General features: G+C 34.5%; 1 protein-coding gene across 1 annotated transcript in view; it reads right to left on the reverse strand.

The window, feature by feature from the left end:
* Window positions 1-16,608, reverse strand: part of LOC121427339 (EF-hand domain-containing protein D2 homolog) — a 33,490-nt gene extending 16,882 nt beyond the window's left edge. Inside the window, exon 1 of the mRNA XM_041623682.1 lies at window positions 16,228-16,608. Coding sequence (XP_041479616.1) covers window positions 16,228-16,388 — 161 coding nt within the window. The 5' untranslated portion in view covers window positions 16,389-16,608. The remainder of the gene's footprint in view (window positions 1-16,227) is intronic.
* Between the last annotated feature and the right edge of the window lie 2,902 nt (window positions 16,609-19,510).

Raw genomic sequence — 19,510 nt, forward strand, 5'->3', positions numbered from 1 at the left:
AGAAAACAAATAGGGGAGGAAAATGAAAAAAAAGAAAAAGACTGGCAAAATAGGAAGATAAATATGAGATACACATAGCAGACACATTCACAAGAAAACAATTAGTTTATTTTGTTTCAGGTTTCATTTTCACTATCCTTTAAAAATGGTGGATAGAAATATACTCAAATACTCATTTCTCATTTTTTATCACTCAAAAAAAAAAAAAACCTCCCAATCCCAAATAAAATGAACTTAAGTTTTAAGCACTATTTCCCTATCGAAACCTAATACAATCCACTCGCATTTTTATCACTTTTTAAAGACAAGTACAGGAACATACAATGTATGTACTCCCAATCCCAAACAAGACAAACTGAACTTTTAATTCAAGCACCATTTCCTAATTGAAACTCACTTCACAAGCCAAAACTTAAAATATCAAAGAGGCAGAAACCATATACTGTACTGTACGTCCACCAGCAAAAATGAAAATGATAGTGGAATGACTACTTGACGAGGTATTCATTACAAAACAGTTTGTCAAATTCCCATCTCTCTCAAGCCCGCAACACCCCATGCTAATATTTTGATTAGATTAGTTTAATGACTTGATGTGCAGTGATACATGGTATCTCGGTTGGGATGAGCACAGAGCATGCATCCATGATATAATAAGAAACGATTATTAGTCATACAGTGCTGAATCTGACTCATGGAAGACACCATAAGCATCATCAAAAGCCACTTAATCAAGTTACATTCTACCATACTAGTAGTTGTTATCAATATCATCATGATATAAAATGAAATTACCATGATCTTTGCTTTATGTCAGTTGAACACTATTTTCTCCCTTTTTATTCCTCACTCAAAATGCCATGAAAATGGTTACATTTATACACGTAGAAGCGTACTAATCATGTGTCAAGTCATTATGCATATCATGATTTGAATGACAATTCTTTGAGACTTGGATCAATCTGTGTTTCTAATACTAGTATATACGAGTATTTCAATTAACATTAAAATGGATACAGGTTTAATTTTTATAATACAATCACACATTGCTAAATGTGAGGTTAAACCCACTTTATATATAAAAAAAATGCATTATTGACTTCTTTATCTATTTTATAGCACTTTGGGCAAAAATATAATAAACTTGAACACTATGAATTAAATCATGACAATCACATCTTTTTTAAATGCAGTTAATATGGTTTGAATACTCTCTGATCAAGTCTCTTTCATTGGCTTCATTCTTGAAATATGACTACACATGCAGATTATTTTTTAACCTACCCAACGCTTATAAGTGACACATGAACGGTTGGTGAAATCAAAACTTCCATACACAGTGAAATCAATATTTTTAACCAACAGTTAAGGTTCATATTTTAAAACCAACTAATGGGTTGGTTAAAAATATTAATAAAACCAACTAAGGGGTTTGGTTAAAAATCTTCTGGAGTACAGGCACTGTCACACTTAAAAGGTGTAAAGGCGAATGTCTGCTCTACACTAACTTAGCAAATACTACTCTATGAAAACAACTGTACACGAGTGAGGATAGTCTCAAGTTTATTTCTACAGACAGATGTACAAAACTCAATTTGATATTAGTCACAGAGTATACCAATACTTCGCAAACGACTCGACGCAGATCAAACTGGGACGCGTTAACAACAGACACTTACAGGCCAGCAAAGAAAAATTAGGACAAGCAGAAGACGGGAAATGAGCGCTCTTTGCCGAGCAAGTACGAGGAAGGTGCGTAACCTTCGCTGTAAGGTCATCCCCAAGCGCATGCATAATTTTCCTGACGTTCTCGATTTGAATCTCTGACTCATAGTTTGTCTATAAATACTTTAGAGACTCTCTCTTTCTCTTTGCTGGTACTGACTGACTGAGCCATGGCAATACGTAGGAAATACAAGCTTCAGAGTGGATTCAGACTTGACATTTCATTAACTACATATCGATGAAGGGCATAAGAAACTTTCCAAGATGATGTTAAACATACAGGTAGTTCCAGTTGAGAAAATAACTCAAATGAATTTACCAAATATCATGGGGGGGGGGGTTGAACGCAACTGTCATTGTCCTTGATTTGGCATGGTGCTGACATTCTGGGGGGGGGTAATTTCAATTAAATACATTGGTTAAAAGCTTGAAAATTGTTACATACTCTGCATTTGCTACTTTAAAAAATTATTTAAAATCATTAAGATCCGAAGATGCAAGGCAAGAAAGAAATATTCCAAAATACATTCTTCAACAAAACTCCAAAAATCAAATAATAAAATAAGAATGAAATGGTCTTTCTTATCTTGGCTCTCACAACAATGCAAGAAAATATTGTACCTCCCAGTCACAACAAAAGCATGGAATTTCAAATTATTTCCCACCATCAAGAGATGGATGAATTAACCCATCAATGTCATACACACAAGGCCAAACTATTTCAAGCATTTGTTGGTGTCAACCTATTCCCTTTTAGACAAGCCAAATGACTTCACCATAAGGACAGATCAGGGAAACTAAAAATAAAATGTATGCCTGTAAAGGTAGATATGTATTATAGTCAAACTATATCTAGGCTTATTTATTTTTCATAAATATTATACATTTGCCGAACTAAATAGTCTTCATATTCATATTACTTGTATGTAAATGCCTACTTGTAAAAGGGTGGAGTAAAGAATTGGTTTTAAATTGAAGGCTGATATGGAAAATATATCCCAGTATTTTTTTATAACAAGTTAAAACAATTCAAGTTGGGGGAAAGTGAAGTAGTATGTCCCACCAAAACTGGAATTGGCATTTTACTCCACCTTGTACACAGCAAAAACTGTGGTGTTAACTGGTGTACATAGAGGACCACACCAGTTAATTTACACCGATGTTTAATTGGTGGTGTTAGTTTTACACCTATAGGTGTTATTGCAACACCTTTTGTTACATTTACACTCTTTGGTGTTATGTTTAATCTCTAGGGTGTCATTTTAACACCTCAGGAAGTGGTCCTCTATTAACACCAATTGGTGTCAGTTTTAACACCGCAGTTTTTACAGTGTAGATCCCAGTCAAAATATACACAAAAGGATACAGGTGTATATAGGGAAATGTTGTTTGCTTTTACTTTTCAGGCAGACATGTATGAATGTACAAAACTCGATCAAGTACAAGTATTTTTGTGATTGGGCAGGGTTGAAAGCTCCTACTTGGAGGTTGCAAAGCAAATGAATAATGACATATCTATCATAGCAGTGTCAAATTCTATACTCCATTGTTTTGGTTGTGATTTTGTCTCAAGCTGTGAAACAGCAGAAGGTTGAGGTTAGTGACCTTTGACCTCATGTGACCTGTGTATTGTAATGTACAGGTACAACATGTAGGCCCACTACTTGTCAAATGTACTACATCATGTGCCTAGGCTTATACCCCTTTCACAAACCCATCCTCCAATTATCAGCCTAAGAGTAATGCAGATAATTCAATAAAAATTGCATTCACGAACTCCAAAAATAATCTGCACTATTTTTTACGAGCGTGCAACCTAAAAAAGGCGGATAATTGTCATGGCAACTGCACACGCCCCCTCCAATGGGGTTGTGATGGAAAAGGGTGACCTTTTTGACCGCACCACGGCAATTTTCCGCATTACTTTGGAAATGCGTTCATTAAGTCAAAATCTGGTCCCGATGCTGCTATTAAGCGGATAATTGCAGCATCGAAATAATGCCGATAACTCTGGTCCTACTCCAATTTTGCGACCAAATTATGCAGATAATATCCGCATATTTGGGTTTATGAAATGGGTATAAGGGAACTTCTACTACTGCATGGAAAATAATGTGTGAAGCGTATAGTTGATGATGATCCACAGCATTTATATTGTGCCATATTTCTGTTGAAAACATTCATAGACGCAGGCTTATCCAATTAAGCTAATTATTACACATCTGCTGAAATAAGTGAGTTTTCAGAGATGATTTGAGAAGTTCAATGTTGTCAATGTCACTTAGTGAAGAATCCAGAGGCGTTGAGCAATAGATGAAAGGCACGATCTCCATATCCCTTTTGGTGTGTGATGGTTTTACTGGTTGAAAAGTTTAACAAAAAAAACCCAAAACCTGCAACCATCATGTATTAAACACTTCATTACAGGCATATCAAAGGGGTTACACTTTTCCGGGGGGGGGGGGGGGCAAGGCAAATAAAGAAAATAAGATTACGCCTATGTGAGTAGGCATAACTTAACCAATCAAAAAATTGGTTTAGGGTGGTAACTGAATGTCCCCATTTCATGACCAATTGACCACCCCGCCCCAATGTAAAATTCACACCCCATCACGATCAAATATAGTAATGATGGAATATTCATGAATGTTATGATTTATCAAGTGAGCCTACATTGTACACTTGAAATATTAATCAGTTATACCTCTGTCACATTCAAGGGCGGAAATCCCAGGGGGGACGTGTCCCCCAAAATAGTAGGGGGGACACAATATCAAATGTTTCCCCCTACTATTTGTGATCTTTTATGATGGTAAGAAATACATCATTCAAAACGAAATAAAACATGTATTTTACGACGAGATGAACTTACTTTTGGGATGATAACCTTTTTTTTTTGCTTGTCAAATTTATTTTCGTTGAAATGAACTCAAATTTGGGAAGATAACCTTTTTTTTTCTTGCTTGTCAAATTTTCCAGTCCCTTATCCCCCCTACCTTTTGGGAGAGATTTCCGCTCCTGGTCACATTTTCTCTAAGGCGGCCATATGGCGAGTCGAAAACAGCCATTTTAACATTTTTTATTCAAACAACCTATAGATGTACATGTAGGTTGCTATTTCAAAAAAAAATATTATAACGGCTGTTTTGACTCACTGTACGGCCGCCGTAGAACAAATATGACTGAGGTATTATAAATCTCTTATGAAAATTATAAAGTAGAAACTCACAATTCTATGTAGTCGCAACTTGACTTGTGGCTTTTTACTTTACAATTTTCATAAAATTCCATTATGAAGATTCGTAACTGATTAATATATAATAAAGATGGAATCTTTACAAGTTCACAGGAATCAAGTTTCAGGAGGAAGGGGGGTGTTAAAATATATTCCATCTTTTATTTTGCAATGAACTCAATAATCTTTTATATGACCACCATCTTTTTGAACTGCAGGATATACATGTATATAGGGGGCTAGTTTAAAGTGGAATTTTTGTAAGGGTAGCATATTGCCCTTTGCTCTTGTTGAATTTTTTTGATAATTGCATGACTGGTAAACACACCTCAGACTTTCACTTCAGAAATGGCGTTGTCAATTACATCAGTGACTTTGTTTCAATTAAAAAAATATACCAAAATGTAAAAAAATACCATAAAAAACTATGCATGTGAGCATTATCAGCATTTGGTCACATATATCTATATTATTTAGTTTAGATTTAGATTTAGTTTATTTAGATTAGTCTTCGGACTTTGAAACAGAGGGTCGTGGGTTTGAATCCCAGCCATGGCGTAATTTCCTTCAGCAAGAAATTTATCCACATTGTGCTGCACTCGACCCAGGTGAGGTGAATGGGTACCCGGTAGGATTTTTCCTTGAACGCTTTAGCGCCTATTAATATGGCGGCTCAGCTACAGCCGGGGTAATAATATGATACCAATTATCAAAAGCGCAGTAGAGTATATGCACATAGTAGCTGCGCTATATAAATGGACCTATTATTATTATTATTATTTGGAGAGACTGGAAAGGACTGTGATGCAAACCCTTGAACTTGTAGTGAACCTGTCAAAGAAAATAAGAATTCACTCCTGGAGGCAGGGGTTATAATGTATAGTTTCCATGGCAACAACTAACAGGTGTATGCTGGGCAAGCTACAGAGGGTAAATTGATAGGGTCACATAAGGTGACATACTAAATGACCCAGAATGACCCTAGTTGTTGTCATGACAAAAATCACATTTTGTGTAATCATTCTTCTGGAGTTTTGTTTGAAATCATGGACTTTGGTTGCCCCCATTTTTGTATATACATCACAGAAAAACACAAAATGTGAGTAGAATACAGAATAACATGAAATTGGCCTATTAGAAAATAGAAAACGTCTTGTCAGTCTTGTCAACGGGAGTCTAAGGTATTGGCATTACAACATATCCCTCAGACAGGACTTCAGTGGTCAGCTGTCTGATGCTCATGCCTCGAATGATAATATTGCTTCTTTATATATGTTGACACGTTACACACGACCATTAAAAATCGCAGACCTTAGAGCCTACTAGCACTATTAAAGCTCTGTGGTTGCGTATATATCGTATCATTATTACCAGGTGCTTTGGATGCATGTACACGTAGGACTTAAAGCTGTTAATCATCTGATGCTCAATGAATTACATGAAAATTTTGTGTTTCATTACAGTTCATTACACATAGTTTTATACATCAGGGAAAAACTTATTACATGGGAGCTGAGGGCAATTTAGCCCCCGAAATACTAAAAAAAAAACCTGGAAAGTAAAAAAAAGGAGCCCTGGAAACCTCCATTCATTGCAATATTAAAAAAATAGCCCCAGTAAATGAAAAAATATTAATTATTTGCCTGCTATGCATACATATGCATTGCATGGTAAAAACCAGTGAAAAGTTGCACTCCAGAAAGCCAACGAGAACAAAAGACAAGAGGAAAGGAAATTTGAGACCAAAATAGGAAAGCGAAGACTGGGGGATGGCAAGCATGGAGGATGATTAAGAAACCGCCACTGGATGAAGACATCCCTCATGCGAGACAGCACCTGTATCTATCGTTAGCCGCTGTAAAAGCTAATTTACCTAAGTACCCCCTGAGTGCAATAACAAGAATTGGCAGCTTGAAAAACAGTTCCACATTGCCTACATGTGTCTGTCTTTGCTTGATTTGTGTATATACCGATATACAGTAGTACAATAGAATATTCATGTACATGTACATGTACAGAGTATTGAATCAATGGATCCCTCTTTTAACAATGTTCCCCTATGTGTTTTACATGTATGTATGTGTACTTATTTTTTAAGAGTATAAGGTGTACGCCATGCTCATACCAGTAGCGTATGCAGGGGGTGATTTCAGGGGTTCAAACCCCCTTACACCCCAATCCCCCCCCCCCTAAAAATTTTAGAAGACCTTTTTTTTCTCGTTTGCTTGTCAACTATTTTGGGGGTAGGAAAGACCAAAAATTTTGGGTTATCAACATTTCATTCAGCCTGAAAACCCTCTCCTTTCAAAAATCCTGCGTATGCTACTGGCTTATAAACAGAAATGTGTAAACAAAGATTTGTTTTCACTGCTTGAGTTGGATGTGCAAATATGACATGTACAGTATGTAGGTTGTCAAAGTCGTCAAGATCAGGAACAAAAGGTATACTTTCAATTCTATATCATGAAATATTTGAGTGATTATTTCTGGTAGGAAAAACAATAAAAATCCATTCAGGGTACTTTTGGAAATTTCATATGTGTGAGTCTGGTGTCCACCTTTTACAGTGCCTCTGCCCAACCCCCCACCCCCAATTTGCAAAAAGCATATTTTAAATGATACAGAATACTTTCAGGGTTTCTGGAGGTAGATCAAATTACATAAACATCTAAACGCACCAACGCACCGAATGTTTGGGTAAAGTACCCATCATGCTATATAATTTGCAAACAAAGAATTCAAAATAACAAAATTCAAATTCTGTGCTCACAAAATTGCACGATGAATTCAAATTGTTTATCCTTCTATTGTCACCTTCTAACCAAGATTTTTTACAATCTTATTTTCTGGTGGAGGGTAAACCCCTTTTGGAGGGAAATCCCCTAAAATACTGTTGCAACTGAATTGAGCCCATTCAGTCATAAAGACACTTTGTTTGAACAATACAAAATAGTATGTACATTTACATTGCTTCGTTCCATTGTATTTGGACAACACAAATATTTGAAAGTGGTATTTGTCTGTCTAAACCGCTTCACAAGAATACTCAGCAATATTTGCATTAAACTTAAAGAATACACACACTTTTTTTACATAATCTGTAAGTAGGCATACATGTACGTGTATGTGCCCAATAAATCAATCTTCTATCATAAAACATGCTTCAATGTTCATCTCCATTAAAAGCCTACAAATATTCCTTTTCTGTAATATTACTAGGAATAACTAGCAAACATTTCCTTGTGACGTGATATATGAACTTGTATCAAAAAATGAAAGTGAAAACAGAGATAAACAGGATATTACTGGAAGTAGTGGTAGGCTAACACTCTAACAGGCTAGATGTATGTAGATTCAGATGGTAGGCTGAATTGTTTGGAACTTGTATAGGTGTATTGAATGATTTTTAATCAATCTTGAGGGAATAGTTCTATTGATATTTTATTCCTGTTTTCTATATTGATATTGGCAAATATTCTTAGATGCTGTTCCTCAATCTTTAAAGCACGCTGCACATTTTTTTTCTGGTAACAAGTAAAGGAGAAAAAATAAATATGAACTTCATTGAATACGGCAAGAGCACTGGACATAAAAAGATGTGAGACATGCCATGGTACCAAGGAGATATATTGTACTACAGACGGTCGCAATTCATAAGGTGGGTATGCAAAAAGGGTGGTGTATGAACAATTTTCCACATGGTGCCATGGATAAATAATAGAGCTATTAACACATGGATAAATTGTAGCTACATCACAGCCCCATGGCCAAATTTGCTGTGTAAGGTCTCATTTTGAAGCTAGAACTACATGTATACATGTAGGCTAAATATATTACTATAAATTACATCAATACAATATCAGGAACAAAAATATAGCACATAAAGTTTGAAGTAACATGGGTGGCGGAGCAGGTGGATGCGGTGAATGATGGAATATTAATTAAACTTAATCAACAACTTTACTTATGAAATATGACTGTTATCCTCATATTTCTGGGCATTTTAAAGCAGGGAACAATTAAATGTCAAAAAAATTTGACAATTTTGAAAATATGCAGCAATGAAATACATGTCAGCTATGATCTGCAACCTAATCAACTAGTAAACTAGAAATTTGGTTAATTATCTAATTTGTAAACTTAATTTTTGTACAAATGTTGTGTATCATTGCAACAAACATTTCTACATTGTACCCCTGATGTAGTCATTTTTCTAAGCATATAGATACAGTGACAAGTACTTGGGGGCAAAAATGTGAAATTAAATATTGTTAATTAATTAGTGTAATTAATATGCATACAATAATAAATGATTATTCAATTTTTTATACAGATTTAATCATTGATGTTACAAGATTATAACTGCAAAATACACGCGTGATCCAATGTTGCATTAACTTTTGACACCATTTTATGTGCAGCAGGTCCAATTTGAGAAAAACACATTTCAAAATTCATATTTACATTGAGGTCTATGTAATAATTAGCCGTTAATTAGTCATTTTAAGGAAAAATAACGGTATTTCAAACTTTTTTTTATTATTTAGAGAATGGTAATAGATATAACATATCAAAAAATAAAATTTTTGACGATTTCTACCCTGTTCGCGAAATTGGACTACCTTAAGACATGCGACCATACTGTATTGTAAAGTTGTAGGAAATAGGTCTATACAACATGTGGGCTTGCTTTATGTGAAGTGTTGTACATGTGTACTCTGCATCGAGTCCTTAACTGCAATCTTAAAGTTCATCTACATGTAATGTTGCAGATTTAGGCAGTAGGTTGTGATATTAAAGTATCTCCCCAAAATAAAATATTAAATTTTTGCCAGATGGGGTGTGGGTCAAATTCATCCCTATAGCACCCCAAGCATCCCTGGAAACGCCTATAGGGTTCCATGGTACCGGTATAAAATTGCGATACAAATTATACAATACAAGAAAATTTTATTGTGATACCATTTTAATCCAACCAGGAATTATTCACTTGCTAACATTAGTTTGTATATTCATAATGCTGTCACACCTGTATGTTATAAATCGGTTTCAGGACAGAGTGAAAGTTTCAACTTGACGTTTTAAAAGTCAATTTTGAGTGATTAGAAAGTCATTACCAGTAGGCCTACTTTTTGGCCTACGTGTACATGTATCTAGGTGCACATTCAAAATGAAAATGAAATACAATTTTTACCATGGTCATAAATAGTGCCAGGGTTGAGTGATGAGTAGAATTTGTCGATCTCATTTGATGAAGACAGTAAGATCTGCACAATAGACTCAAGGAGTGTTCACACTGGACTAAAATGGAAAAAAATACCAGGCATGTTGCCACTGGAAAGCAAAAAGTGCAGTTACTTTCAAAATTGCAACAACTAAAAAAATCTGGAGGATTTCTAAAAGTTGGCTTACAAGTATGTGACTGGATACAACAAAATATCAAAATTCTTACCACAGGTATGTATTGTTAAAATTATTAAAATTCTTACCACAGGTACATACGTATTATGTTGTTGCACGCAAGATTTACTGGGGGGTACTAATTTGAGGTGAGAGAGCAAATTTATTATTTCATCAGAGAGACAGTTAAAGAACATAATAATTGATATATTCTCCCTAGATACAAACTTCAACTAGAACTTTAAATGTACGTTGCTCAGGCTTGCTGTACTACATGTACATGAAGGTGTAAATTAGAGGGGTATTCTATTTACGGCCTGACAACTTTATGTTATTTACAGACTAGTAATAATTTCTAAGACCAGCATTTTCTTTTTTCTTGATCAGAGATATGTGATTAGCATTGTGGGCATATATTTATGTACCTATATAGAGTTCAAAAACTTCCTCCACTTTCTAGCTCGTTAAAGCATTTCCTCTTCCTTTTGAATAGGCTTATAAATAATAATCTTACACTTATGTTTATTTAAGTTTACACTTCCAATTATTATATAAGGAAATTAGGAGGGAATCATCCAAATAGAAATAGCTTGCAAACTGCTTCCTTTTTCTTTTTCCAAGAATATGGTCTGGTCATTATAAAGATAAACACTCAAAATCATAAGTAGGACATACATGTACATGTAGGCCTATAGAAGTGCAGACACATTTTAATGGGCTGAGGAAAAATGTTATCAATTTTAACCATCCTACCCTTGAATTCATTTACAATATTTAATTTGTCCTAAAAAAAATTCAACCCCTAATTACAGTGTATCTTTAGCTATTGAATATAAAAAATGCCTAATTATTTTATTGTTCATTTTTAATAGTAATTTTTACCCAGGGTCCCAGACATTAAATTTTGCTTCAAAAACTTTTTTTTAATATTTCCTTCCAAAATAGAAATGCATTCAGCTTGTCTGTTCATGTTTAAACAAACCTAATCTCATTTTGTAATCATATTGAACTTTGATCAGATCAAGAGGTAAATCAAAATGAAGAATATTCTTATTTACTGAACTGCATAATATGCAAATTGTGGAACATGTACAAACTATTTTCATGATACATGGCATGCACATACATATTCATATTAATTACAATATGACAGGAAATAAGATTTTTCTTCTTTTTCTTGGACAAAGTTGCGAGTGAGCAAGGAAAAATGTAGAAAAAGCTCAATCAGAAATTAACAAAGTATGAGATATAAAAAAAGGGGGTTTGTTTTAAAATCTTATCAAATTCAGGGCAGTCCATTTGTACCAAATAATAGAATAAATTGTAGTCAAGTTAGATTTGTAAACTTCATTGTTATTTTATTGGTTATGATCTTCTATTCAAGAGGCAATGGAAACCATTTCCTTGGCATATTGCTAAAAGTATATCACAACACCCTGCCTGTCATCCTCCCGCTCACACCTCTAACAAAATGATTATATTGAAAAAATATAATGAAATTTACAACAAAACAATATAACATAAATAAATAAAACAAAAAAATAAATAAACAAATAAATAAATGATTAAATAAATAAATGAATAAAAATATAAGAAATAAATCATCTTCTGCCTGTTGCTGGTTTGCATGTAAGCCTATCATGTTATGTACATGTATATATAGCCAGCACAAGTTTCACCAATTGCCTATCAGAAGGAAGGGGATTTATCATGCTGTAACCTGGACACAGGTAAGCCTATGGGAATTTCAAATATCAGCAATCAGAGAGTTAACATGATATATCATACTGTGACCCACAGCATTATTGTATAATAATGTATCTCTAGGTCTATGTTTGTTGAAAATGCCCTGGAAACCACAGACTACAGTAGAATGAGCACAGAACAGTGGGACAGCAGCCAGGTCTTTTTATTTCCTTCCTTCATGGTAACAAGGGTACAAACTTCACTACCAATCTAAGAGGAAGTTCCTTTCAACAATTCAACTCAGTCAAAGATCCCCTAACAAAGCACTGTATGATAAAATGTAGGCCTATTCTTGAGCAGGTATACATGTACATTCCACAATAATACTCAAAAATTTTATGCTGACCTAAAGATCTGAAAAAGGGTTATTTTATGTGAATTATATGTAATATCTAGCATTCCAATAAATACAAAAGTGTTGTGGCTGTATCGTTTTCAACTATCATAATCCAAAATGTTGGATTGCTTAATATAAACATAGAATCTCTGTTAGTAGCTGCATGATATAAATGTACACGTGATCTGAGATCATGCATAGTGGGTGGGCTTTAAAAGAGAGGGGGGAAACAGAGCAATTTAACTCTCTATCAAAAAATGTGATTCTTGGTTATTTCTTATATAAGGAATTTGTTCACAAGCACCATTACACATAGCAGGTTTTTTAATAGAGAATTTGTGGCTGATGAATCTTTATCTTAAATCCTACAAACTAAACTATGGTCCTTTACTTTGTTAGTGGTTTATTAAAGAGGGAACAAGGAAATACTTTTGCAATTACTTTCAGAACATTGTCTGCATTATCAGCTGAAGGTCCTTTTCCTTGAATGTAAATACATGTAAAATGCAGAGATAAGATAAGTGTGCATGTCTATTCCACTATACTTTCCTGTATTCAAAAGGCAATGAAAAGAACCACAGATTCATGGAAAAGAGAAAGGAATAGGGTTTGCAGCTACACACCACTAATAGACTCAGATGCATAAACCTGTACACACGCAGTATAATACAACTACATGTAAGAACTTTTAATTTACAAGTTTCCTTTATTGATTTAAACTAAAGTTTATTTCAATAAAATTAAGCAGTAACAACCATTATTATCAGAACAATTTTTATGTAAAGAGTTACCTCAGTGACCTTTGATCTCACTGAGGGAATGTATAAAACACAAACTAAACAGCTTGCCCGACATAGCAATATGTTTTACTGAAAAAGAAAACATCTGTAACAGGTGGATGGACTTGAATACATAATTCCTGTACAATTTGAACTGCCGTAATCCCGGGCAGTAATAAGGATGGCCCATTTACCTCATTCATCATATACCCTTTGAACCAATTCATCCAAACAAACCACACTTAATTGATCAGATTTCTCAACCTTATTCTGTTAATCTCAATGAACTAAGTAATTGGGTTACTACTAAAAACTTAATCAAACTTTTCCTCAGGTTTTTTTTTTTTTTTGGGGGGGCTCAATTGTGAAAACTTGATTCTTGAGTGACTATAGAATTTTTTTTTTTGGGGGGGGGCAAAATTGTGAAAACTTGATTCTTGAGCGACTTAAGTTTTGGTTGGTTTTGGAAGGGAGTCTCAACTTCAAAAATAACTTTTGCGGTAAATGTCTTCAATTCCCAAGACTACATTCATGCAGGAGACCACAAGGTTTTTATACACTAAATGGTTGAGTAAACTTTTAAAAATATATCAATTTTTTAGTCAGTATATTTTTGTCCTCTCAAAGATGTACATACATGTACAAGGTGAAAATTATGCACATCTATACTGATGTATTTCTTGTATGTCATAATATTGCATTTCACTGCCAGATACCAGCATACTTTGATTGACTGGTTTCATATGACGAGATCTAAAAAGGATTTTACTAACATAAATACTTCAGTGTCATATCAGGGGCCCTGTCTTACACTCATTCAATGAACAAGGTTATAATATAACCTTGTTCTCAGTTATATCTCCATGTGTGACAAAATAAGGGTGGCTTATTTTCTCTTTTTCTTTGGGGCAAATGCTTGATTTTTTTACACTGACAGTTTCCATTAGACCTGTTAATTCATACTGATTGGCTCTTATTTAAATTTGATTCTTTATATAATTTTTTCTTAATTAAAAATAGAGATCAAAAAATGAAAATTTTCTTGCCATATTACTTTCCACCAATAGAGGGCGTACACAAAAATATGCCCAAAATTCAAGTTTTTGAGCGCTCTGGTGAATACAAAAATTATTTCCACATTACTAATGATAAATAAATTAAAACTGTATGGAAATTAGTAATTTTGGTCACAAAAGTGATATTTTAATGATTTTTTAAAGTGTGTGCTCTATACAGCATTGGCATACCATATAGTCCTACCTGTAGATTCTCCACAGGCCAGATGGTAGCAGTGAACAAGTGCTGTCTTACAAAGAATTGCAAAAAAAACTTACATGTCATAATTGTCAATTGAGATTGATCTCAAATTCTCAATTCCTATCTCTTGATTACACAATGTGAGATCAATCTCAGTTTGAGTTTGATTTGTTTAGAATCGATTGCAACTCTTGGTTCTGGCCAAGTTATATACATTACAAAAATAGCACCCATGGGTTCATATCGTCTCGCGAGTGAAGGATTATCAGTCATACGCACGCGACACACCACTACACTTCAAAAATACAGTGGGCTTTTGCCCACATAAAATGTTATGTTTAAATAAACATTCCACATCCTGCTATGACACTTACCGAATCATTTAGATCCTTCCGTGACTTCTCCTTGAAGTTTCTTTCTAAAAATATGTATATTTTCTTGATCTTTAGTGAAGATTTTACGGAGATAGAAATCAGTCAGCGTTGATATCAATTTTCTCCTGAAGAGGGCGCGCGATATATTCATATCAAAGACACGTCAAGGGAAAGAATAGGCACCTACACTATTTTACACGCATATCGACGCAAGGCATTACGCAAAGTCCGTGAAGTGTCCAATCTTTTCATTGTATAGACTTTGGTACACCGTATACGTATTATTGACGTTCGTCAAAGGGTTGTTGTTGTTGTTGTTCGCTTGGGTTTTAAGGCGCGTGTCATTCAGATATGAATATTTACGCTTGTACTGCTGGTTTCTTTCCAGGCACGTATATTATTTTCATTTTTTTTTATCAGTCATCTTTTTCAATTAATGCAAATGAGTGTTATCATCACCAATAATAATCATTAATTATGTTTTTTGAAGGCATTTCATTAATTGGTGCCCATAATTAGTAAATTAATCATGAGGATTGCGCATTCAAAGAATTTAGATACAGTTATAAAATTACCGAGGAGCTGAATCAAGGTTGTGAAATTATTAGCGCCACCAACGGGCTTCCTTGTATTTCCGTGGAAGAGACAAGCGAAGTCACTTTCGAGGCCGAGGTAAGCAAAATGTGCTTTTTTTTATCGGATTATTATTTTATTATTATTTTATATTCAACAAAATCTTGCTACTTACCGGCAAGAGCCCCGGTGCGTAGCGAGAAGGAGCTTCGGCAAATATTACTTCAGCAATGAAGCGATGTTTGCCGACTACTTCGAAATCCAGGGTCAAACACGGTCTATTGTACGAGGTTAGTACATACTAACCTCGTACAATGTGTGAGTGCAAAAATAGATGTTATTTTAATACAACTTCATACACAGTATGTACATGTACATGTAGTATGTCTCAACCCTTTTTACTTCCCATGCTCTTGCTTTATTAAATGAACTTCATAATTATTGCTTCTCCTTTTATACTTGTTACCAGAAAAAGAGAAAATATGTGAATATTTATCTACTGGTATCTATTTCAAAGTTGTTTTTATTTCGTTTAAATACAGTGTATATCATTCAGCTGCGAAAATTAGTGCCTGCATAAATTTGTGGCGATTTTGAAATAATTCTTCTGAATCAATTCAAGTGTAGCGCTGAGTTAATAATAGGCCTATGGCAATCATTCAAAACTTTAAATTTAAAGTTTATTTTTAACAAGAGAAAAAAAATGGACTGTCTAAAAATAGCACAGAAATATTAAAAGACGGTTGATGTTTTCGTGATGAGACTTCGGGAGCTACCTTCAATGACCTTTGGAATACTTACTTTTTGAACGTTTTCTCGAAATCTTTAATTTGTTTCCTAGTAAACTCCGGGAACTCGGTGTAAACGTTGACCACCTTCACCCGGTGTGCGTCCCCCTGCTCTTCCCCTTCGTTGATCTTCGTCCGGTGGGCCAACTTCTGTGCCAATTCGTCCGTCGCCATTCCTTCGAATAATCGCTCTTTTCTAGAATATACAGTGAATTCTCCGTCAAATTAGACTAGTTTACCGTAGATCCGGATGCAAGCTTCTCTAAATTTTGTCCTATTCTAGCCTAGACAGGTTATAGACCTTAAATTTTACTTCACAAATTCACTCCTTACGGGTCTCTTCTGTCAGGTTGCTGAATTTGTACCGCAGGCGAAATCAGGAAGCAAATTCACATCAGCTAGCTGCTCACACACGCACCGTACGTCCACACTGCACTGCACTGGCACTGCACTAGCACTGGGCTCGACTCTCGCTATGATGCGATGTGCACGGATGATCTAGTTTGCTGGATTGCGTTTGTCAACAGACTCAGGATGTGGATATAGCACTGTGATCATGGTGCGATTGCTGAGACCACAAATCACTCATCACTGAAAAGTATGACAATTATCACATCATAAATCCTATTTATTGGAGAATAGCCCCATGCACAATCCGGTTGCTGTCACCTTTGCAACTAAAATCTAACATTTTTCGGCCCTTTCTTTTTCATGAAAACAACTCATAGCAAAGGGGGGGGGGGGGGCTAAAATTTCCAAAAGCAAGAAAAAAACAGGTAAAGGAAAAGAGAAGGGATCGAAGCCGGCCTAATTGAAAAACCCTGGCTACAGGGCTTTTCAATTCTTCTCACATTCATACTGTGTCAGACCTAGCTGTCGGATTAAAACAAATTAGGGCATACACTGTATGTGATATGATTAAAAAGAATTCAAAGGGAACCTTGGTACCTAGCTTCAAGTTTCATGACCAAGATCTCTACTTATTATACTCTTCTTTATTTTTTCTCCCCCCCCCCCTCTCTCTCTCTCCACTTTGTACTGTTTTCACTATACTTGAAAAATCTCAGGGGGTCACCCCCTAGCTTGGCTCTTTTGAGAAAAATAGTCAAATAGAAATACACATATGAAGGGAAATGTATATTTATTTGTAATTTATACTTTTCCGTCTATAAATATCTTTGTAAACATGGGGCTGTAATATACATATTAAACCTATTTCATGATCAGTTTAGTCAAAGAAATTTCAAGAAACTCTAAGTCTAAAAGATTGATACTGTTCTTTTGAATACAAATCCAATTGATGCATATAGGTATTTTTTGTAAACCAAGTTTCAACTCTAAAATTTATCAATTGTGTAAAGATTTTATAATCATCATCATCATCTGTACGGGAGAGTAGGCAGTCCTGTGGATCTCCCGGTTGTAAACACTTGATGCATGATTATAAGTCTAAACAGTACCAAAAAAAAGTCTAAACAGTACAGTGTGGGCGTGGATGTCAGACAATTTCAAAATGTTTGCTTGACCAAAAAGAATCTAATCCATGTTTAAACGAGTTGATACTGGAGGACATTACTAGTGTTGCAGGCAAACTATTCCAAGATTGGATCACTCTTTTACTGAAAAAGCATACTGCGGATGTTCATCCGACAGTAAGTTGTGAACAGTTTGAAGGGATGACCTCTTGTTCCCTGGTACTGGGACCTAATGAAGAGAGACTCTGGGTCGATTCTGTCTATACCATGCAATATTTTAAATACTTAGTTGTACCATGTCCCCTCATTCTCTGCGGTAATGTAAGGAGTACAGATTCAGTTTAACAAGTCTTTCACTACAGGATAAGGAGCTAAATCCTGGAAGTAGTCTTGTTGCTCTCCCTTAAAGTCTTTGTATTAAATATCTCTGGGAGGTGCTTCATAATGATATTCATAAGTTACACACGACTTCACACATGGCTGGAGCATGTTCTCTGGTGCTAAGTCAGCTGCATGCTGATACAAGTCGCTTAGATAATTTCTTTATGATAAGCACTATACAAATATTAATGATTGTTTATTATTTCTTGTGCAAGAACCTGTAACCAGTCATGCAAAAAAGTCATGATGTGCAAATTACAAACAGCTATATGAAACATCCTTCTTGACTGGAAATCCTGAAAATACTTTTATACTTTTGCTTACTTTAATTGTCATGGTGATCAGAAATAAAACTATGCTATGGGCTTGATATCAGGCAACTTCAAAGAAATAATGAGATGCAAGAGTTCTTTAGAGGAAATAGTCTCCCTTTGTTTTTAATCTCTCTATATAATTTTCACAACATGATTTTGCAAGAATGGACCAATATACAATATATTCACTCACAAGACTTGATCTTTCATTTGCTAAAAAATATACAATTACAGAGAATAGCATTACATTTCAAAGTAGGACAATGCAATGTACAAATATATAACATCTATCTACAATCAAATATCTTACACTATGTGTAAATCTAAGTCACATAGTACATATAAATCACATTCTCTAAAATGATCAACAATCATGTTTTAAAAGAGTTCTATTTCATCGATATCTGAAACTGATACATTCTACTTTTTTTACAAGATGAATTAGAACGGGACATGATATTAATTGCTACTGAGTACTTTTGTTTAATAAAAAAAGTGATTTAAAAATAGAATTTGGCAATTTTTTGTTACTATTTTATCAATCACTTCTTGCAGTTACTATTATACAAAAGGGTGCTAAAAATTGATGTATTCAACAAGTTAAAACTGTGATGTTTGATTTTCCTTTTACATACTGAAATATGCTATTAGAAAAGTTTTATTTTCTGTGGGTGAATTTTGTGCAAGAATTTTTAAAAATGCGTTAGTGTTGGGGATGATTGGCATGGGGAAAAAAGTTTCTTATGATATTTTTAAAAATCGTATGCAAGTACTAAATACACGCATCTGATCGGTTTGAAAATCCAGTTGCGTTTGATTCATGGAGATGCATTTGAATGCAGCTCTTTCAGCAAAAGGCCCCTATTTACTGATCAAACCATTCAAGTATAAAGTTACAACCGTTATAAGAAATAATACTAATAATGTACAAAGTAAGTCACTCCAATTTTTCCACCATTGAAACTGGTAAATTATGAATAAATGAAAGAATAATTTTTGTTTTGTTTTAAATTGTACAATACTAGTATTCCTGCACATAATGCTTGATTTCAGAACAAATCTTATATTTCAATTAAGTAATGTAAGTGTAATCAATTATTGAACACAAAGTACAATACAAGTAACA

This window comes from Lytechinus variegatus, chromosome 14, assembly GCF_018143015.1.
Source record: "Lytechinus variegatus isolate NC3 chromosome 14, Lvar_3.0, whole genome shotgun sequence".
Taxonomy (NCBI): domain Eukaryota; kingdom Metazoa; phylum Echinodermata; class Echinoidea; order Temnopleuroida; family Toxopneustidae; genus Lytechinus; species Lytechinus variegatus.